The 23,918-nt window shown below is 37.0% G+C and overlaps 1 protein-coding gene across 1 annotated transcript in view; it reads left to right on the top strand.

The window, feature by feature from the left end:
* Nucleotides 1-23,918, top strand: part of CLCN5 (chloride voltage-gated channel 5) — a 218,137-nt gene that overhangs the window by 126,813 nt on the left and 67,406 nt on the right. Inside the window, exon 3 of the mRNA XM_045187525.3 lies at nucleotides 18,983-19,129. Coding sequence (XP_045043460.1) covers nucleotides 18,983-19,129 — 147 coding nt within the window. The remainder of the gene's footprint in view (nucleotides 1-18,982; nucleotides 19,130-23,918) is intronic.

Below are 23,918 nucleotides of genomic sequence, written 5' to 3'. Positions count from 1 at the left end.
CCCCTTTACCCTCTCCTACCTCCCTCAACCCCCTTTCTCTCTGGTAATCACCACACTGTTGTCTGCATCCATGAGTTTCTTTTTTCTTAATCCCTTTTTTTACCCAGCCCCACAACCCCATTCCTCTCTGATAGCTGTCAGTCTGTTCTCTATCTATGAGCCTGTTTCTATTTTGTCCTTGTTTCATTTTTGATATTAGTCATTCATATCTTCTTTTTCTTAGTTAACCTGGCTAGAGGCTTGTTAATTTTATTCATCTTTTCAAAGAACCAACTTCTGATTTTATTGATTTTCTTTATTGATTTCTGCTCTAATGTTTGTTACTGGTTTTCTTCTGCTTACTTTGAGTTTAATTTGCTCTTATTTTTCTACTTTCCTAAGGTGGAAGTTAAGGTGATTGATTTTAGATCTTTCTTATTTTCTAACATATACAGTCAATGCTATAAATTTCCTTCCAAGCACTGGTTTTGCTGTATAACACAAATTTTGAATAGCTGTTTTTTTCATTTAATTCAAAATATTTTTAAATTTGTCTGGCAACATGTGGTATTTAGAAATGTATTGTTTAAAGTGGTGTGGCTCAGTGGAGTGAGCACCAGACTGCAAACCAAAAGGTGGCTGGTTCGATTCCTGGTCATGGCACATGCCTGGGTTGCAGGCCAGGTCCCTGGTTGGGTGTGTGTGAGAGGTAACCGATCAATCCCTCTCTTGTGCATCAATGTTTCTCTCCTTCTGTCTGTTCCTTCTTTTCCCTCCCTCTAAAAATAAATAAATAAAATCTTTAAAGTATTTTAGGATTTTCCAGCTATCTTTCTGTTATTGACTTCTAATTATATTATTATCTGAGAGCAGACTTTTTATGATTTCTGGTTTTTTTTTTTTTTAATTTGTTAAGGCATACTACATGCTCCAGAATGTCATTTATCTTAGTGAATGTTCCACGTGAGCTTGAGAAGATGGTATATTTATTCTGATGCTGTTGTTAGATGAAGTATTCTATAGAGGTCAATTAGATCCAGTTGATTGATGATTCTGTTTAGTTTAACTATATCTTTCCTGAATTTCTGCTGCTTTCTGTCCATTTTCAGTAGAGGGCTGTTGAAGTGTCCATCTATAACAGTGGTTTCATCTATTTCTCCTTGCCATTCTATCAGATTTTTCTAATGTATTTTTATGCTCTGTTGTTAGGCACATATACCTTAAGGATTGTTATGGCTTCTTAGAGAAGTGACCATTTATCATTATGTAATGTCCCTCTTCATTCCTGATAATTTTCCTTGCTCTTATCTGCTTGTGTGAAATTAATATAGCTACTTTACCCTTCTTTTCATTAGGATTAACATCTTTCTCTTTATATTTAAGGTAGATTTCTTGCAGACACATAGTTGAATATTGTATTTTTACCCACTCTGACAGTCCCAGTCTTTTAACTGTTATAATTAGACCATTGATGTTTAAAGTGATTACTGATGTGATTGAGTCCATATTATTTGCCATATTTTTTACTTTTCCTATTCATTGTTCTTGTTGTTTTTGTTTTTCTTATTTTGTCTTCCACTCTTTCGTTTGCCTTCTCTGGTTTTAATTGAGCATTTTATATAATTCTATTTGTCTACTCTCTTAGCATATCAATTATACTTTTTTAAAAAAACCTTCTTTTTAGTTGTTTCTATAGTGTTTGCAATATATATCTACAACTAATCCAAGTCTTCTTTCAAACAACACAGTGCTACTTCATGGGTAATAATGCAAGTACCATATAACAGAGTAATTCCATTTCCTTTCTGCTGTTCTTTATAACAGTACTGCCTTTCATTTCACTTATATGTAAGCTGTCATCACTGGATGCATTGTTACCATTATTATTTTGAACAAACTGTTATCTATTAGTTAAATTAAGAATAACAAAAAATAACTAAATGTTAACTAGACTTATTGTGGTGATATGTCACAATACATACAAATATCAAATTATTACATTGTACACCTCAAACTAATAAAATGTTATATGTCATCTATACCTCAATTTTTAAAAAAATGGCAGGTGGGAAAAAAGAATAAACAAATAAAATGTTTTATTTTACCTTCATATATTTCTTCTGTACCACACTTTCTTTATGTAGATCTGAGTTTCTGACCTGTATAATTTTTCTCTTTTTGAAGAATTTCTTTTAACACTTCCTGCAAGGCAGGTATACTGCCAGCAAATTCCCTTAATTTTCTGAGAAAATTATATACTTCTTATTCAGTTTTGAGGGATCGTTTCTTTAGACTCAGAATTCTTTTTTTAAAAAATTATTCTATTATTGTACAATTACAGTTATCTGCATTTACCCCCCTACCACTCCCCCCCCACCCCAGCCAAACCCACCTCCCTCCCTTGCTTCCACACACCCCCTCCTTGGTTTTGTCCATGTGCCCTTTGTAGTTGTTCCTGAAAACCCTTCCTCCCATTAGCCCCTCCCACCACCCTTCTGGTCACTGTCAGATTGTTCTTAATTTCAATGTCTCTGGTTATATTTTGCTTGCTTTTTTTCTTTTGTTAATTAGGTTCCAGTTAAAGGTGAGATCATATGGTATTTGTCCTTTGCCACCTGGCTTATTTCACTTAGCATAATGCTCTCCAGTTCCATCGATGCTGTTGCAAAGGGTAGGAACTCCTTCTTTCTCTCTGCTGCATAGTGTTCCATTGTGTAAATATTTTTTGGTCCACTCATTTACCAATGGGCACTTAGGTTGCTTCTAGCACTTGGCTATTGTCAATTGTGTTGCTATGAATATTGGGGTACATAGGTTCTTTTGGATTGGTGTTTCAGGGTTCTTAGCATACAATCCCAGCAGTGGAATTGCTGGGTCAAAAGGGAGTTCCATTTTTAGTTTTCTGAGGAAATTCTACAGTGGCTGCACCAGTCTGCATTCCTACTCAGAGTGCACTAGGGTTCCCTTTTCTTCATATCCTCTCCAACACTTGTTTGTTGATTTGTTAATGATGGCCATTGTGACTGGTGGGAAGTGGTATCTCATTGTGGTTTTAATTTGCATCTCTCTGATGGCTAGCGATGCTGAGCATCTTTTCATATGTCTCTGGGCCCTCTTTATGTCCTCCTTGAAGAAGTGTCTGTTCAGGTCCGTTGCCCATTTTTTAATTGGGATTTTTGTCCTCCTGGAGTGGAGTCGTGTGAGTTCTTTATATATTTTGGAGATCAGGCCTTTGTCTGAGGTATCATTGGCAAATATGTTTCCCATATAGTTGGCTCTCTTTTCATTTTAATGCTGTTTTCTTTTTCCATGCAGAAGCTTTTTAATTTGATGAATTCCCATTTGTTTATTCTTTCCTTTATGTCCCTTGCTTTAGGCGACACATCAGTGAAGATGTTGCTGAGTGGAATGTCTGAGATTTTCCTGCCAATGTTTTCCTCTAGGACTTTTATGGTATCACAGCTTATATTTAAGTCTTTTATCCACCTTGAATTTATTTTTCTGTATGGTGTATGTTGGTGCTCGAGTTTCATTTTGTTGCATGTAGCTGTCCAGATCTCCCAACACCATTTGTTGAAGAGGCTATTTTTACTCCATTTTATGCTGTTGCCCCCTTTGTCAAATATTAATTGACCATAGAGACTTGGGTTTATTTCTGGGCTCTCTGTTCTGTTCCATTGGTCTATGTGCCTGTTTTTATGCCAGTACCAGGCTGTTTTGATTACAGTGGCCTTGTAATACAGTTTGATATCAGGTATTGTGATCCCTCCTGCTTTGTTCTTCTTTCTCAAAATTGCTGCAGCTATTCAGGGTTGTACATTGTTCCATATAAATTTCTGAAATGTTTGTTCTATATCTGTGAAATATGTCATTGGTACTTTAATAGGGATTGCATTGAATGTATAAATTGTTTTGGGTTGTATGGACATTTTGATGATGTTACTTCTTCAATTCATGAGCATGGTACGTGCTTCCATTTGTTTGTGTCTTCCTTAATTTCTTTCTTCAGTGTTGTGTAGTTTTCTGAGTACAGGTCTTTTACCTTCTTGGTTAGGTTTATTCCGAGGTACTTTATTTTTCTTGTTGCTATATCAAATGGGACTTTTTCCCTGATTTCTGTTTCTGATGTTTCATTGTTGGTGTACAAGAATGCCTTTGATTTCTGAGTATTGACTTTGTATCCAGCTGTTTTCCAAATTCATTTATTAGGTCGAGTAGTTTTTTGGTAGAGTCTATAGGATTTTCCATGTACACTATCATGTCATCTGCAAACAGTGACAGTTTCATTTCCTCCTTTCCAATTTGGATGCCTTTTATTGCTTTTTCTTGTCTGATTGCTGTGGCTAGGACTTCCAGTACTATGTTGAATAGGAGTGGTGAGAGAGGGCATCCTTGTCTTGTTCCTGATCTTAGTGGGAAAGGTTTTAGTTTTTGCCCATTGAGTTTGATGTTGGCTTTAGGTCTCTCATATATGGCCTTTATTATTTTGAGGAATCCTCCCTCTACTCCCACTTTGCTAAGTGTTTTTATTATAAGTGGGTGCTGTACTTTATCAAATGCTTTTTCTGCATCTGTTGCTATGATCATGAGATTTTTGTCTTTTGTTTATGTGATGTATTACATTTATTGATTTGCGAATATTGTACCATTCTTGCATCCCTGGGATGAATCCCACTTGATCATGGTGTATGATCTTTTTAACATACTGCTGGATGCGGTTTACTAATATTTTGTTGAGGATTTTGGCATCTATGTTCATCAGTGCTATTGGCCTGAAGTTTTCTTTTGTTGTGTCTTTATCTGGTTTTGGGATTAGCATGATGCTGGCTTCATAAAAAGTTTGGGATAGACTCAGAATTCTTGATTGGTGGTTCATTTAAATCTTTCATGTATTTCATTCTTCTTTCTTCCTTGTTATATAGTTTCTAAAGAGAAAGCTGATGTAAGTCTCTTTATTTGCATATCAAAACTCTTTATTGTTGTTCAAGTACAGTTGTCTCCATTTTCACCCCACCATGGCCCACTGCTCCATCCATTGCTGTTTCCCACCCTCGAACCTACCCCCTTTGGCTTTGTCCATGTGTCCTTTATACATGTTCCTTGATGGCCCTTCCCTTATTTTCCCTCATTATCTCCTCCCCTGCCCCAATTACTGTCAGTTTTTTTCTTTATTTCAATGTTTCTGGTTATTTTTTGCTTGCTTGTTTGTTTTGTTGATTAGGTTCCACTTATAGGTGAGATCATATGGTATTTGTCTTTCAATGCCTGGCTGACATAAGTCTTATCCTTGCTCCTCCATAGGTAGGCCATTGTTTTGTTCTGGCTACTTTGAGGATTTTTTCCTTTGTCTTTGATTTTCTGCAATTTGGATATGAATATGCCTAATTGTAGATTTTTAAAATATTTATCCTTCTTAGTGGTTTCTGAGCTTTCTGGACCAGTAGCTTGGTATCTATTATTAATTTTAGGACATTCTCAGTCATTATTACTTCAAATACAGTCATGTGCTACATAATGATATTTCCATTAATGCAGACTGCATATATGATTGTGGTCTGATAAGATTATAATAGAGGTGAATATCCTGTAAGAAATTGGAGGATGTGTGATTCAGGAGGAATGTTTTTCTCCAATGGGAGCAATACCTATGGGGCTTCACAATAGGTTCCCTCACTCACAGCACTCACTTTTGAATACACAGGTTTTATCCCAGTCAGTCAGCCACTAACCTGTTTCTCCACAAAGAAGCTTGTCTCCCTGATGCCACATGTTCAGAGGGCACAATGGCCCTCCCAGATCCAGGTTGATGGTCTTCAGAGCTTCAATTTACATTGCTGTAAATTATTGGTTAAGGACCTAAGATCCTATACAAGTACAGAGGAACACAGGAGCTATTATAACGAATATTAAGGGCCACTGCCACTTAAGTAAAAGCTTTCTGGGGTAGTGTCAAGCCAGCCTGTTCCTGTACTTTGGAAATATTTTCAAGTTGTAATTATATAAAACACAGATAAGTTTTATTTCTTCTATCATTAAATGCCAGAAAGATCCCTTTTTGCCAGATAGGGTCAATGGAACCAAAATCAAATTTCCACAGTCAAAATATGAAGTCCTCAGTTCTATATCCTTCATGTTCAACACCTCTATTTTTTAAATGAATACCACAAAGTTCCTTGGTCTGACCACTTGCTCCAACCTGCAGTAGCCAAAACCACATTGCCCTGACCATCCCCTATGTTCCTTTATTTCTCATCTTGATTTCTCATTGCTACTGATTCTCAAGCTACCTTTGATTCCCTCCTGACAGTTATTATTATGGTGATGTACGTCTTACCCAGCCAGTTTCTCCTCAATATTTCCAATTGCTCCAGCCCACATCTCTGTTCATAGAGCAGCATTAACAGCTTTGATGTCCTATTTCTCACCCTGTAGGAAGGAAGCAGGGGTAGGGCTTGGCGAACAAAGTGTATAATTTAAAGTGTACAGTAATGTCCCAGGCTTTCACATTCACTTACCACTCACTCACTGACTCACCCAGAGCAATTTCCTGTCCTTTAAGCTGCATTTATGGTAAGTGCCCTGTACAGGTGTACCTTTTTTAAAACATTTTATTTATACCATACTTCTACTGGACCTTCTTTAGTTTAGATATGTTTAAATACACGAATACCACAGTGTTACAATTGCCTACAGTATTCAGTACAATAACATGCTGTACAGGTTTATAACCTAGGAGCAAGAGGCTATACCATATAGTCTAGGTGTATGGTAGGCTATGCCATCTAGGTTTGTGTAAGTACACACTATGATGTTTGCCAAACAACAAAATTGCCCAACCGCGTATTTCTCAGAATGTATCCCTGTCTTTGTGATGCATGGCTATGTTTTTTCTCTTTGTTTCTTTCTTCTCCTGGTATTCCCATTATGTATTTGTTACATCTTTTGTAATTGTCCCACAGTTTTTGATAATCTGTTCATTTTTCACTCTCTGCATTTTGGAAGTTGCTATTGACATTTCTTCAAGTTTGCTGATTCTTTTTCTCTGCTGTATCCATTCTGTTGATGAATCATCAAAGACATTATTTATTTTACAGATTTCTTGCATTTCATTTTGATTTTTCTTAGAATTTCTTTGTTTCCTGTTTATATTACCCATCTGTTCTTACATGGTGAACACCTTTTCCATTAGAGCACTTAGCATATTAATCATTTTAAATTGCTGTTGTAGTAATTCCAACATTTCTTCCATAATTGTCTCTGGTTCTGATACTTGCTCTGTCTGTCCATGCTGCAATTTTTCTTTTAGTATGCCTTGTAAATTTTTTGTTGGAAGCTGGACATAACATATGGGTAAAAAATGTAATTGAGGTAAATAGGCCTTTAATGTGAGGTTTTATGTTTATCTGGATGGGGTTAGGATGTATTTATTGTGTGCTATAGTTATATGTCACAGGCTAAAATTTTCTCTAGTGTCTTTGTTTTTGTCTTTTCTGTGTATTTGGTTTCCCTAGAGATGACTTGTTAAATAAGGTTTAAGACATGCAGTTCTTGCAGTTGTATTCCCCTATTGTTATTCAGGAGCCTTATTGATGTGGTAATAAGTTGTGTGTGTGTGGGGGGATGTTCTATAGTTCTGTGATTAGGTTAGAGTCTTTTAGTGAGTCTGTACTAAAAGCTGTGAGCTTCACAAGTACTTATCAGTTTTGTTTTGTTTTCCCTTATGTGAAACAGGAAGACTAGAGAGACCTAGAGTTGAGTTTTTTCCTTCCCACTGCTGGAAGCCCAAGGGGGGTTTTCTCTGGTCTGCACTGTGAGTAGGGCTCCTGGAGGTAAAACTTACAGAATTGTAGGGTCCCCATAAGACAGGGCCCCCTCTAGTTCTTAACTATCAAACTTGCCCACACTGAGCCTCCAGCTATTCTTCAATTATCTCTTACCCTGGTACTGGTTCCCATGGAGGTTTCCACTTATGTGAGTTGTGATTCTTTGTATCAGCCTTTCTCTCCAATTTGGGGGGATAGCAGTTTGTCTTGGGACCTCAATTCTCTGATGAATCTAAGAACAGTTGTTGATATTCAGTTCGTTCAGCTTTCTCTTCATTGTGAGGATGAGAGTGATTACTTCCAAGGTCCTTACCTGCTCACTCAGAAACCAGAAATCCTCCTTTGATTTTTACTTGGATGTTTGTATCCACCTTTTTCTATTACCTTCATCAGTGATGACACAGTTATGTTCTTTTCTGTTCCTTTCACTTCATTTTATTATTGCATACATTCACTGATACAAAAATTATTCTAGTGCATATGAATAATCCATTTTATATCTTTTCATAGTCAGAAATAATTTTGCCTATTTTCCACATCTGGGATAAATATACTATTCCATGTTCTTTTTTAAAGTTAACTTTAAAAAACCCATCTGGGATTTACTGTAATGTGGTGTATATTGTAATCCTATTGATATATTGTCTTCCATTTTGATATCTAGCAGATAGCTGTTTACTCATCTGTTTACTAAAAAGTGATTCTTTCCTTGTATTTGTGTTGCTTCCGGTTTGTCAACTATTAGTTCTTATAACAGTTTGTATGCATTTCTGGAATCTCTATTTTTAATTCCCACAAGGTTTTGATGATTATTTCTTTATAGAAGATCAAAATCCATCAGGATAAGTTTACCATATTTACATTTAAGAAAATACACACACTAGTATTCTTGCCTACTTATTCTTCTAGATGAATTGCATTATCAGTCTTTCAAGTTTTATAAAGGATGACATGAGGACCTCAGATTAATATATAGATGTAATATAATTCAGATTACAATCTGTTTCATTATTGCTATATTTAGACTTTCCACCCTTTACCCCCCTCCTGTTTAGCTTTTAAAATTTTTAAGTAATATTGTTTTGAGTTTATGTCTCTATCATAAATAAATTATTGTATTTTCTAGTTCTATGGTAGTGCATCAGAATGCAGTTGTCTTTGTCCATTTACCTTATAATTTCTGAATTAATGTATTACCTTTAGTTATTTTTAGTTAATATTCTTAGAGCTGTATGCATATGTATTCATACAATTCAAACATCAAAATATCATATTTCTTTCTTTCCTACATACAGTAAGTCCTTACTTAATGTCTTTGATAGGCTCTGTGACTTTAAGCAATACAATGAATAAGAAAATTAACTTTACCACAATCTAATTGAGGTAAACAAGAGTTAATTTCCTATGACATCTCATCAATGTTACAACAAAATGATATTTGAACAAAATGATGTTATTCGAGGACCTGCTGTACATTCTTTACTTTTTTCCTCTTAAAGTATTTTTGTACCATGTTAAATATAATTGTCAACAGGAGGCATCATTTCCTGCCTGTTTTAAAGGGAATGATATTTTGATTCTTGGTTTTAATTTAAATATTCTATATAATGTCAAGAAAGAATTCCTCTGCCTGGAATATAATTTAAAATTCAGCATAAATGTAAATTTTAAAAATTCATTCTTGACATATATTGAGATAAGTATGGCTTTTAAAATTTTATCTGTCCTACGCAGCAGAGAGAAAGAAGGAGCTTATACCCTTTGCAACAGCATGGATGGAACTGGAGAGAGTTATGCTAAGTGAAATAAGCCAGGTGGTGAGGGACAAATACCATATGATCTCACCTTTAACTGGAACATAATCAACAAAAGAAAAAAGCAAACAAAATATAACCAGAGACATTGAAGTTAAGAACAATGTAACAATAGCCAGAGGGGAGTGGGGAGGGGACAGTGGGGAGAAGGGTTTTCAGGAACTACTATAAAGGACACATGGACAAAACCAAGGGGGAGGGTGGAGGCAGGGGAGGGAGGTGGGTTTGGCTGGGGTGGGGTGGAGGGATGGGGAGAAAATGCAGACAACTGTAATGAATAACAATAAAAATTTTTTAAAAAGGAAAAAAAATTTATCTGTTAATCTGATAGTTATGTTGATCTTTCCTTTGTGATACTAGTCTTTTGTTCTTGGAATAAACCCACTATATCAGGCAAGTCTTTGAATGTGATGCTATATTCAGTTTGTTAAAGTTTGTTTAGGAGTTTTAATTGTATATTTCTTTTTTTAATTGGGTTTATTGGGGTGACATTGGTTAAAAAAAATACAGGTTTCATGTATAGAACTCAACAAAACATCATCTGCACACTGCATTGTGTACCCATCACCCAAAGTAGTCTCTTTCTATTCCCTTTTATCCCCCCTTTGCTCACCTCCACCAACCTGCACCCCCTTTCCCTCCGGCTAACACCACACTGTTGTCTGTGTCTATGTGAGATATATATTCGTAAGTGAGATCATGTGGTATTTATCTGTCACTGACTGGCTTATTTCACTTAGTGTAATAATCTCCAGGTCTATCTATCCTGCCACAAAAGGTAAGACTTCCTTCTTTTTTATGGCTGAGTAATATTCTATTGTGTAAATGTACCATAGCTGTTTTATCCACTTATCTACTGATAGGCACTTGGGCTATTTCTAGATCTTGACTATTGTAAACAATTCTGCAATGAACATAGGGGTGCATATATTCTTTTGAATTAGTGTTTTGGGTTTCTTCAGGTGTATTCCCAGAAGTGGAATTGCCAGGTCAAAAGGCAGTTCCATTTTTAGATTTTTGAGGTTATCTCCACACTGTTTTCCGCAGTGGCTGCACCTGTCTGCATTCCCACCAACAGTGCATAAGGGCTCCCCTTTCTCTACATCCTTGCCAGCACTTGTTGTCCATTGATTTATTGGTAATAGCCATTCTGATGGTCATGAGGTGATAATCAATTGTGATTTTAATTTGCACCTCTCTGATGATTAGTGACATTGAACATCTTTTCATGTGTCTGTTGGCCATCTCTGTGCCCTCTTTGGAGAAGTCTTTTCAGATCGTTTGCCCATTTTTGAAATTGGATTGTTTTCTTGGTGTTGAATTCTATAAGTTCTTTATATATTTTGGATATTAACCCCTTATTAGATGTATCATTGGCTAATGTTCTCCCATTCAGTGGATCGTCTTTTCATTTTGTTGATGGTTTCCTTTGGTGTGCAAAAACTTTTTAGTTTGATACAGTCCTATTTGTTTATTTTTTTCCTTTGTTTCCCTTACCCGAGGAGATATATTGCCAAAATATTCCTATGAGAAATGTCTGAGATTTTACTGTCTGTGTTTTCTTCTAGAATTTTTATGGTTTTGCAACTCGTAAGTCTTTAATTCATTTTGAGTTTATTCTTGTGTATGGTGGAAGTTGGTGGTCCGTTTCCATTTTTTTCTCTATGCATCTGTCCAATTTTCCCAACACCATTTATTGAAGAGACCGTCTTTACCCAATTGTGTGTTCTTGCCTCTGTTGTCAAATATTAATTGACCAGAAAGGCACTGGTTTATTTCTGGACTCTCTATTCTGTTCCACTGGACAGTATGCATGCTGTTTTGATTACTGTGGCCTTGTAGTAGTTTGATATCAGGTGTTGTGATACCTCTAACTTTGTTCTTATTTCACAAGATTGTTGAGACTATTCAGGGTGTTTTGTGGTTCCATATAAATTTTTGGAATATTTTTTCTAGATCCATGAGATATGCAATTGGTATTTTTAAAATTATTTTATTGTTGTCCAATTACAGTTGTCTGCATTTTCTCCCCACCTCTCTACCCCACCCCATTGAATTTATTGATTGCTTTTGATAGTATAAACAGACCTTTTAATGGTGTTAATTCTTTCTATCTGCAAACATGGTATATGCTTCCACTTATTTGCATCTTCCTCAATTTGTTCCTTCAGTATGCCATAATTTTCCAAGTACAGGTCTTTTACCTCCTTGGTTAAATTTATTCCTAGATACCTTATTTTTTGTTGTTGTTGTAATAGTAAATGGGATTGTTTTCTTAATTTCCCTTTCTAATAGTTCATTATTGGTATATAAAAATTCCACAGATTTCTGAATATTAATTTTGTATCCTGCTACTTTACCAAATTCATTTATTAGTTCTAGATTTTTTTTTGGTGGAGTCTTTAGGATTTTTTATATACAGTATCGTGTCTTCTGCAAATAATGACAGTTTTACTTCTTCCTTTGCAATTTGGATGCCTTTTATTTCTGCTTCTTGTCTGATTGCTGTGGCTCTAGGACTTCCAGTACTATGTTGAATAAGAGTTGTAAAAGCGGACATCCTGTGTTGTTCCTGTTCTTTAGGGAAACACTTGTAGTTTTTACCCATTTATTATAATATTGGCTGTAGTTTTGTCATATATGACCTTTATTATGTTGAGTTATGATCCTTCCATTCCCACTTTGCTGAACAAAACAGTCTCCCATTGGGGGTGGTGCTAGCTGAGCCTCCAGATGAGGGGGAAGACTGGTCCCCTATCCAAGGCCTCACAGTTCAGTGTCTGTCTGAGTGTCTGCCTATAGTTTCTTCAGGGAAAGAGCACACCTAAGGTTAATGTTGGGTGTAGCCACCAGTCCTTTCTGCTAGACTCAAGCTTGGCAGGGTGGTGTCTCCAGTATTTGAAGGACTGGGTTAGTATACTCCACAGGCTAGTGCTGCTCAATAATTTTTAAGACTAAAGGGATCCTGAGCCAGAAAGTTTAAGAACTGCTGTTCTGTTAATGCTTGCCTTGAGTCCTGTGTTTTCTCATAACTCCTACTCATCTGTGAAGATGACTCACAGATGAAGACCACAATTCTGACAGGTAGAGAAGGTACCTTGGGTTAAGGATTCATCCACACTTCCTAAATAAGCATCTTCTATGGCATCTCAGAGGGTACTCTCCATAATTAACATTTCATTTCTGCTTTTCCATATAAAGTAACTAAGACTAGAATTATAGTATAAACTAGATTATTTACTAAGTTATCTCTTTGTGTCAGGCACTTAGGAACACAGATTTAGCACCCTCTCCTCCACTAGCTCAAAGTATAGTGGGTAGGGAAAAGGTGATTTTATGTGTGTATGCTTCTTATTACCTTCAATGTTATGCTTAGGATTGTCTTCATGTTTTGTTTTTTATTTCTTTTTTTTGACCTAGTGATCCACCTGTTTCCTGCCTACATTTGTCCACCTGGCCCTACATTCCCCACCTTATCTCCACTGGAGCCCTCTCTGCCTGAGATAGCGACCAAAATGGGCACTTTACAACTCTATGCCCTGTAGGCCACACAAATGCCATCTTTTGACATACTTTTATTTTAAAAAATTGCACCTTGACATTTTCTATGTGAAAGCCTTGTGCTAGATGCTGAGGAGGATGTAGAGATGAGCCAGGCTAGACCACTGCCTTGAGCAACTTGCATTAGAGGCAGTGGCTTCCCCTTCTCAGTGAAAGTTTCTGTGGCTCCATCTGTCATCCAGCTATACTCATTAATTTTCTAATCTCACTTTCTATAGCTTTAATCCTGGCTGTCTCTGCTCCAACTGCACTGGCCTCCTTGCTCATCTGAAAACACCCAGGAACACTCTTGCCTCAGGGCCTTTGCACAGTAGGTCCCTCCACCTGGAACACCCATCTTGTATATATTTGCATGGCTGTCTCACCACTCTCAGGTCTTTCTTTTTCCAGTGTCCTTCCAGAATCTGTGACCTTGAGGGCTTTAAAAAAATTATATTTCGCCCTGGCTGGTGTAGCTCAGTGGTTGAGTGCCGGCCTGTGAGTCAAAGGGTCACCAGTTTGATTCCCAGTCCAGGGCACATACCTGGGTTGCAGGCCAGGTCCCCAGTGGGGGGTGTGAGAGAGGCAACCACACATTGATGCTTCTCTCCCTCTCTTTCTCCCTCCCTTCCTCTCTCTAAAAAAATAAATAAAATCTTTTAAAAAAAGTTGCTTGGGGTGAATAGGGTATGGAGGGTGAGGCACAGGGGTCATGCCCATTTTTGGTCAAAAACTGCTGAACACTTAGCGCTGTGTGGGCAGGTGTGCTTGTAAATCACCTATCATGAAATGGGCAAACACAATGAAAGAGTCTTCCAAAAAAATTCACTGAAGCCAAATGCAGCCTCTCACAACAGCACCAGTTGGTGATACAGATGGGTTTATAGCAGGAGAAGCCTATACTCCAAAGGGCCCACCCTCCAGAAGATAATTCCCCTTTCTTGCCCCCACCTCGTAGATGTCTGGACAAAGGGATATTGAGGGAAAAGCCTGTTTGAACTGGCCCTAGATAAACTGAATAGAATTTCAGCAGTCTGAAAAAAGGATAGGGGGTTGGATGAAATTCCAGATAGAGTATCTGGCCTAAGCAAAGTCATGGAGGCATAAAAGTACATGCCTATTGGAGTATAACAAATTTTTGGTAGAAGATAAGTCTATCTGGGTAGATGGGGTCTATATTTGATAGGGCCCTGAATGCCATGAAAAGAAATTTAAACTTGACCCTATAGGCAATGGGGAAGCAACTTACGATTTTAAGCAAGAAAGTGACAAAAGGCACTGAAAGTGCCTTTAAGCTGAAAGTTTAAGCTGTGTAACACAAATATCCACCAAAACATTTTTCCCCAATTGTTCTCTCCCCTAGGCCTCCCTTATATGACAAGCCCTATTTGTAATCCTCCAATTGGGATAATAAATCAAAATTCCCTTACTTTGTTCTTTGCCTGCCATAAAATCTGGCTGACCTCAGGCTTGTGGTCATTTAGAGGTTTGATTTCTTCCAGATGTGCCATTCTCTAGAATACTATGTCATAGCGAAGCCCCAAAGTATTATGGAAGGAGCACTGAGCTTAGAGTTCAAATAGATGAGGGTTCAAATCTCAGCTTTAAATGATTTCCTCATTTTTCTGCTGCTTTAACATTTTGTCTTGAACTTACTTAATATCTGAAAAATAAAACCAAAGACTGTACCAGAATGGATTATCCACAGACAAATTATCACTTTGAGTTTTACTGATTATATTTATTTCCTTTGTTGAACTCCCATTTATAGCATCTATTTTGCTTTATTTACTTGCTTCTTCTAATTTTCTTTTGTTGACCCTTTATTTCTATGTACTTATTAAGGAAGCCCTTTATAAGCCAGTGAACCAGATAGCTGCTCCAGGAAATGGAATGAAGCAACTCGATTTAGCTGAATTGTTCTCTGTTAGTGAGTTACAGGAAGGAGTTTGAAATGTCTCTATGGGGAAACTGGTAAGTTTTCCAGCTTCCCCTTTGTTGAATCTTCATCTTGAACCGTCATTATTTTGTTTTAAAGAATTTCCTGAACAATACTTATACCCATCTGAAAATATGACTATAGGACATATCCCACAGCCAAATAGAAATTTTTTTGGACCCCCCCATACATTTTCTTTCTATGATTTGTGTGGCTAATGTAGAGTTGCTAGAACTGTGTATTTTAAATCATTTCCCAAATGGGACAGGTCAACAGTGGAGAGAAAGGGAAAGAATTCTGCATAATTTTACAAATTGTCTTGCTTTCTTTCAGTGCCAGTCACTATATGGAATTCATGGGCATTTAATAAATTTAAACAAAAAGAAAACCTCTTGAGGTGTGCTACCCTGTTAGACCCAGTTATTCTCATCAGCTAAAATGGTGCTTATTTTCAGCTACGATTTCTAGAAACCTGGAATGCCTATTCTTGACATTAAGTGCTTTTTATAGGTTCATTGAATGTAGTAAATCCCAGAATTAGACAAATCTTAACTGCAAATATTGATTCTAATGCCACCTGCATTTTAAAACGAAAGTTGATGTGGAGGGCGAGGGCAGGGAACATGCTTTGTTTGGATTTTATTTTTTTTTTTGCTTAAGTTAATGTTATTTCTGCTCCCCTCCCCCATTTTTATGCTATTAAGTTTGAAGTAGTAACAGAAGTGTCAAGTGGAGTTCTTGGGAATTCAGGACTGGAGCCTGAGACAGAGATGAGAGCTAGAGATGATAGCTTTCCTTAAAGGGTAAAATTAAGTACAGTAGTCTGCCTTTATCTAATTTTATTTTCTGCATTTCTACCCAAGGTCAACTGTGGTTCAGAAATATTAAATGGAAAATTAGAGAAATAAATAATACATAAGTTTTAAACTGCACACCATTCTGAGTGCCATGATAAAATATTGCATTGTCCTGTCCCATCCCACCCTGAGTGTGAATCCACACTTGTCCAGTGAATCCACATTGTATCTGCTACTTCCTGTTAGTCACTTAATAGCCATTTCAGTTGCCAGATACACTATCAGAAAGAGAGAGGGAGAGAGAGAGAGAGAGAGAGAGAGAGATTGAGAAAGAGAGAACATTCACATAACTTTTATTACAAGATATTGTTATAATTGGTCTACTTTATTATCAGTTATTGTTGTTAATTTCATACTGTGCTTAATTTATAAGTTAAACTTTACTATAAGTATGTATGTACAAGAAAAAACCATATATGTAGGGTTTGGTATTATCAGTGGTTTCAGGAATACACTGGAGGTCTTGGAACATATTCCCCTTGGATAAGGGATGGGGCTTCTATAAATGAGAGTAAGGTGGGGAAGGGCTGTTATCTCAGTCTAATCCAGAGCAAAATAGAGGGGCTTTTTAAAAAATTAGAGTAAAGACACTTCTTTCTGGATGACAAGGAGGGGAGACAGAGATTCGGGATTTTTTATGAGTTGTTAGTAATAGGAAAAAACTGCCAAGGATCCTGTGGTAGGTCAGGATCCCTAGAAATGCAGCTGAAACAGAGAATTTGTTTAAGTGAATTGTTGTAGGAGGACTTGGAGAAGGGGAGTGAAGGAAGCAGGACAGAGCTGAGGGAAGAGTCCAGTAAGGATGAAGGATTAGAAGCAGTGAAACAGCTTTGCTAAGACCACAAAGCACAGATTCTTAGTGTCCTAGGACTCATTTGATCCACATAGCATTATTAGAATTTTTGTAGCTGAGGGAATGGTTTTATGATCAGTAATTTTGTACATTATTAATACCTTTAGTAAATGACCCTACCTTTTTACCTGACCATATGTTACCACGTTAGCATGGTAATGTTCCTGGGGAACTTATTGTTTACTTCATATCTGCACAGAGTTCAAGTTATTTGTTGATTTGAAGGAAGGGTATTGGGAATGCACTTCTTTTATTTATATTCATCCTTATCCATAAATAAATGACAGATTTTCCTTGGAATATCTGTTCTTGGTTTCAACCATCACCTTGATGTTGATAACCCCCAAATCTTTGGTCTCCCAATCTTCATCTCATCTGGCTTTTCTAGCATCATTTTTTAAAAAGATTTTATTTACTTTTTAGAGGAGAAGAGACAGAGAAAGAGAGGGAGAGAAACATCAATGTGTGGTTGCCTCTCACACACTCCCTACTGGGGAGCTGGCCCGCAACCCAGGCATGAGTCCTGGCTGGGAATCGAACCAGCGACTCTTTGATTCCCAGGTCTGCGCTCAATCCACTGAGCTACACCAGCCAGGGCTCTAGCATCATTTTTGTACCTGTCTCATTATCCCACAATGACTTGTACATAGTAGGTGGTTCATAAATGTCACTCACACTTCAGTCAGGCTGGTCTCTTTATTACAAGTGAGGTATTGTGAAATTGAACACATGATTAGAGTTTAACTTTTTAAAAACACCAACTGGGCAAGTTACTTAGCCTCTTTGAGCTTCAGTTTCCTAACCTTCACTAGGAGTGATAATGCCATTGCATAAGATCTTTAGAAAAATTAAGTGAAAGGGTTCACTTTAAGCACATAGCCTGAAAATTGATAAGTACCTGGTAAATGTTTGTTCTTTATTCTTTATGCTATATGTTTGAACTATTTAATTTATCTGCTATGATTCCAATTTTTCATGCCTGTTGCTTAATTTGTTCTATTTAGTTTTTACCAAATTAAACACACATGATTCTGATAATGTACAGTAAGAACTTCCTTAAAAGTATTGGAATACCTCAAAATGAATATTATTTGCCTAATTCAATAGAACTTTGCTATGATTCTCAATCAACATTTCACTTTAAAAAATTGAAGGGGGCAATTGTAGATCACTTAAAGTTAGCTATAATGCTGTTTTTTGATTCAATATGCTAAGATTTTTTGAGTAAAACTTATATCTGAAGATTCACACTTGGGATATAAAAATGTTATATCTTTAATATTAATTTCTTCAGCAGAGAACAACGTTGAATGGCACAGTATGCCTCTTTCCCCCAGTATTTCTATGTACCTATATTGTGTGAGGGGCTCTGGCAGACTTGGAAGCATAGTATGTTTCTTCATTTCCAAATGGCTAGCACATTTCACAATCCTGATGTGTAGTTTTTACTTCAATTGATTACCTGTGAACTACTACAAGTTTTGTATACATGTCCTCTCACTTGGTTGGTTTGTTTGCATGATTCTCAAAAAACTGCTATCAGCTATATGGTAAAGGTAGAGGTACATTACATCTGGAGGGTAACTGGATATACTAACTAGTTTACATTTCTATATTATCAAAATAAGGATATGAAAAAATACATAAGGATAAATGGCAACCCAGAAGGTGAAAACTGCCCACATGTCAATCAACTGATGAATGGATAAACAAAATGTGGTATAGTCATACAATGGGTATTATTCTGTCCTAAAAAGAATGAGGTACTGGTACATGCTATAACATGTATAAACCTTAAAGACATTATGAGAAGTATAAGAAGCCAGACACAAAAGGCCACATATTATATGATTACATTTGTATGACATATCTAGAATCAACCAATCATAGAAACAGAAAGAGAATAGAATTTATACAGGGCTTGGGGGTGGGTAGATAGGGAATTATATTTATTGGGTACAGAGTTTCTGTTTGGGATGATGAAAAATTTCTGGAAATGTCTAGTGATGATGATTGCATAACATGTAAATGTACTTAAGGCTGCTGAATTGTCTAGTTTAAAAATTGGTCAAATGGTAAATTTTATGTTATGTATATTTGCCACGATTTAAAAAATAATAAATAGTAAGGGGCTTGGAAGTCATTGTAATAAGCCTCCTGTTTTTCTTTCTGCACAGGAGCCATGGATAACAGAGGCTTTCAGCAGGGGAGTTTCAATAGCTTCCAGAGCAGCTCCAGTGATGAAGAGTTGATGGACATACCAGGGTCAGCTATGGATTTCTCCATGAGAGATGATGTTCCTCCATTAGATGGAGAAATAGAAGGTATCATTACTGCTGGTGACAATTTATCTTTTTAAAGATTATTTTTAATGTACATATAGTAAAATTTATTTTCTGGTGCATAGTCAGTTTTAACCCATGCATAGATTGTATCCACCACCACCAACAGGATACAGAACAGTTTAACACTCCCTTTGCAATCAGACTTTCCCGCCTCCAACCCACTGATCTATTCTCTGCCCCTATAGTTTTTCATTTTCAAGAATGTCATATAAAAATGGAGTCACACAGCATGTCACCTTTTGAGACTGACTTTATTTACTCAGCTTAACTCCTTGGAAATTTATCCAATTTGTTCATTCCTTTTTCTGGCTGAGTAGTATACCATGGAATGGGGTCACTGAGGCATGTGGTAAATGTATGCTGAACTTTATAAGAAACTGTCAAACCATTTTCCAGAGTGGCTGTACCATTTTGCATCCAAACTAGCTATTTATATAATAAGATATGTAGTGTTATCTCATAATGGTTTTAATTTAATTTCCTTAATGGCTTATGATATTGGCCATCATTTTTTATGCTTATTTGCCAACCTTATATCCCCTTGGATTAAGTGTCTGTTCAAATCCTGTCTGTATTTTTATAATAAGGTTTTTATTAGTATCTGGAATACATTTATAAAATGAGAATTCCCCTCATCTATTGTTTGACTATCCAGTAACATCATTCTTTTCAATGGCTACATACAATTTCATAGTATAGCTGTACCATAGTTCATTTAACTAAGCTTGTATAGATGCACATTTAAGTTGTTTCCAATCTTTTGCTATTACAAACAGTACTGCAATGAACAACCTTGTGTGCGTGTGTGTACACAAATATCTTTTATGTATATGAAAGTGTTTCTGTACCATGAGTGTGTAAGACTGCTTATTTCCCCAAAGCCTTACTGATGCTAAATATCATTCTTTTTTAATCTTTACATTACAATAAGTAAAATAAATAAATAAATTCCCATTATTGAGTTACATTTGGCCTTTTTAAATTAATGAGGTTGAGCATATTTTCATGTTTACTAATCATTTAAATTTCCCTTTTCAAAAACAATGCTGATGGTTTGCATTCATCAGAGGCACAGCCTACAGACTGTCATGGCCAGAAATGCAGGGTAGCAACACCTCAGTCCAGCCGCAAGACATTTGCCTCCCTTTCTAAGATCTCTTGAACCTTAGGTTCTCATGCCACCCTTTGCAGCAACATAGTTATGATGGAAAGTTAATAATGCAAATAAAACATCAGCTTGACCAGATGGGAGAGGCTTGGGGGGTTGGGTGAAAGAGGTTAAAGGATTAAAAAATACAAATTGGTAGTTACAAAATAATCACAGAGATATCAAGTACAGCATAGGGAATATAGCCAATAACATTGTAATAATTTTGTGTGGTGCTAGGCAGGTACTAGACTTATTGGGGGGATCACTTTGTAAATTATATAAATATTTAACCACTATAAAATATATTGGATGTCAACAGTAATTGAAAAAAATCTAAAAACAGCAAATTGGCTTAATTTGCATTATCCACTGTGAAAAATACAAAGGAAATTTACTCTTAAGTGTCCCTTTAGTCTTTCATCCCTGTGACCCATTTGTCACAGTGTTACCAGAGTTGTTTGTGAGAAACCAAGCTGACCTCGTGTGGCCTTGCTTAAAATCCTTGCATTACTCCTGCGACCTGCAGGATAAGGCCATAGCTCCATGGAGCAATAAAACATGATGACAACAAAAAAACAGTAATAGCTAAATTACACATGCCAAGGAGTGTTCTGAGCTTCGTAAATATACTACCATCTTAAACGTTTATTTTTTATTTTTTAATTTTTTAAGGTTTTATTTTTTAATTCATTAATTTATTTTAAACTTTTAAAATATTTTTATTCAGTTACAATTGTCTGCATTTTCTCCCCATCCCTCCACCCCACCCCAGCCAATTCCACCTCCGTCCCCCACCTCTACCCTCCCCCTTGATTTTGTCCTTGTGTCCTTTATAGTAGCTGCTGTAGACCCCTCTCCCCACTCCCCCCTCCCCACTCCCCTCTGGCTATTGTTACATTGTTCTTAACTTCAGTGTCTCTGGTTTTATTTTGTTTGCTTTTTTCTTTTGTTGATTATGTTCCAGTTAAAGGTGAGATCATATGGTATTTGTCCCTCACCACCTGGCTTATTTCACTTAGCATAATGCTCTCCAGTTCCATCCATGCCCTTGCAAAGGGTATAAGCTCTTTCTTTCTCTCTGCTGCATAGAATTCCATTGTGTAAATGTACCATAGTTTTTGGATCCACTCATTTGCTGATGGGCACTTAGGTTGGTTCCGTACTTGGCTATTGTAAATTGTGCTGCTGTGAACACTGGGGTGCATAGGTTCTTTTGGATTGGTGTTTCAGGGTTCTTAGGGTATAATCCCAGCAGCGGAATTGCTGGGTCAAAGGGCAGTTCCATTTTTAGTTTTCTGAGGAAATTCCATACTGTTTTCCACAGTGGCCGCAACAGTCTGCATTCCCACCAACAATGTACTAGGGTTCCCTTTTCTCCGCATCCTCTCCAACATTTGTTTGTTGATCTGTCTATGTTGGCCACTCTGACTGGTGTGAGATGGTACCTCATTGTGATTTTAATTTGCATCTCTCTGATGGCTAGTGATGCTGAGCATCTTTTCACATGTCTCTGGGCCCTCTGTATGTCTTCCTTGGAGAAGTGTCTGTTCAAGTCCTTTGCCCATTTTTTAATTGGGTTGTTTGTCTTCCTGGAGTGGAGTCATGTGAGTTCTTTATATATTTTGGAGATCAGGCCCTTGTCTGAGGTATCATTGGCAAATATGTTTTCCCATACTGTTGGTTCTCTTTTCATTTTAATGCTGTTTTCTTTAGCATTAATGTAGAAGATTTTTATTTTAATGAGGTCCCATTTGTTTATTCTTTCCTTTAGTTCCTTGCTTTGGGGGACGTGTCTGTGAGGGTGTTGCTGCGTGGAATGTCTGAGATCTTCCTGCTAATGTTTTCCTCTAGGACTTTTATGGTGTTACGACTTATGTTTAAGTCTGGTGTTACGACTTATGTTTAAGTCTTTTACCCACCTTGAATTTATTTTTGTGTATGTTGTAAGTTGGTGATCGAGTTTCATTTTTTTGCACATAGCTGGTAAACGTTTTAGTCTTTGTGGACTGATCTGGAGGGAGAGCAGATAGACCAAGTCCCCCTATGCCTGCAAAACAGTCCGTACTGCAGAAGAGAACAGAAGCACCTAAGCCTCTCTTCCTGAATGGACGCCGCCAGGAAAAACTGAAATGATTTTTCCTCAGAAAGGTTGCCTTTGGGATTTGATGTTTTATACAGTGACGGCAAGTGGTTCAGAAAGGGGGATTAGCAGAGTCTCTGGGAATGATGAAGATTATAGGGTCACTGCTGAGGTGGACACAAATAAAAAGGTTCCCTTAGAAAATATAAATTAGTAGAAACATTGCTGTTTGTGAATTATGCAGACCAGCAGGATCAGGGCAGACCTGCTTGTCATGTACAGAGGTGGTCTTTGACAGTGTCCCTCATTTCCTCTCAAATCAGGATTAAGAAGATACCTGAAATCCTGCAATAAGGCCTTTCATCCATTCAGTCAGATCACTGTAGAGGTCACTGATACCCTGTTACTAAAACCTGTCTACACTTTTCTGTCTTCACCTGTGTTGATCTACATTAGATTTTTCCACTCTCTTATAAGCACTCTTAATCCCCCCCCTCCCCAAAGCCTGGGTTACGGGTCCTTGCTATATACTACCACAGAATTCTCTACTTCCCTCTTTTGAAGCATTACTAATGCTATTAGTAATTGTCTATTTAAAATTTTCCCCAAAGCTATGAATTCCTTGAAAACACATGCTGTTGCCACTGTATTTGCATCACCTAGAACAATATCAGATGCATAGTAGGTGAGCAAAAATGTTTCTGAAAGAGAGACAGAAGGAGAGTGAGTTTGTGACATTAAGAGGTTTTTAAAGAGGGGAGGGGTGAGGGGGACTGGATGAAAGAAGGGGAAGGCAGTAGCCAAAGAACATACATGCATAGCCCATAGACACAGACAACAGTGTGGGGATGGCCAGAGGGAAAGGGGGGGCAGGGGCTGGGTGGAGGTGGGCAAAGGGGGAATTTGGGGACAACTGTAGTAGTGTGAACAATAAAAATAAAGTTAAAAAAGGTCATTAAGTCCTAAGTAATTGAATTTTCAGAGAAGATGTCATTAAGTACTTTCAATGACACTCCAGCTGTACTTAATTTCTTTCATGCTATGTTTGGCACAGGACTAAACACATTAATTATATAAATAAAATTATTTTAAAAGAAAAAAAATTTCCCATTTCAAAATTTCCTATTCATATGATACTATTAATATTTTGTCTAAGGTAGGTTAAATATATGTTTTTCCATTTCTGGCTTGCTTTTGTTAACTTTTTTTTTTAAGATTTTATTTATTTTCACAGAGCAGGGAGAGGGAAAGAAACACTGATGTATAAGAGATTGACTCTTGCATGCCCCCTACTGGGGACCTGGCCCGCAACCCAGGCAATGTGACCTGGCCAGGAATCAAACCAACAACCCTTTGGTTCACAGGCCAACACTCAATCCATTGAGCCACACTAGCCAGGGCTAACTTTGGTTTTTAATCTTAAAATACTCATGCGAGAGAAACAAAAAATGAACAAATGGGACTATATCAAACTAAAAAGTTTTTGTACAGCAAAGAAAAACATAAAAAAAATGAAAAGACAACCTACTAGAAGAACA

The sequence above is a fragment of the Desmodus rotundus genome, chromosome X (genome assembly GCF_022682495.2).
Source record: "Desmodus rotundus isolate HL8 chromosome X, HLdesRot8A.1, whole genome shotgun sequence".
NCBI classification, from domain to species: Eukaryota; Metazoa; Chordata; class Mammalia; order Chiroptera; family Phyllostomidae; genus Desmodus; species Desmodus rotundus.
The sequence above is the reverse complement of the archived record's forward strand: the minus strand, read 5'-3'. Positions and strand labels throughout refer to the sequence as shown.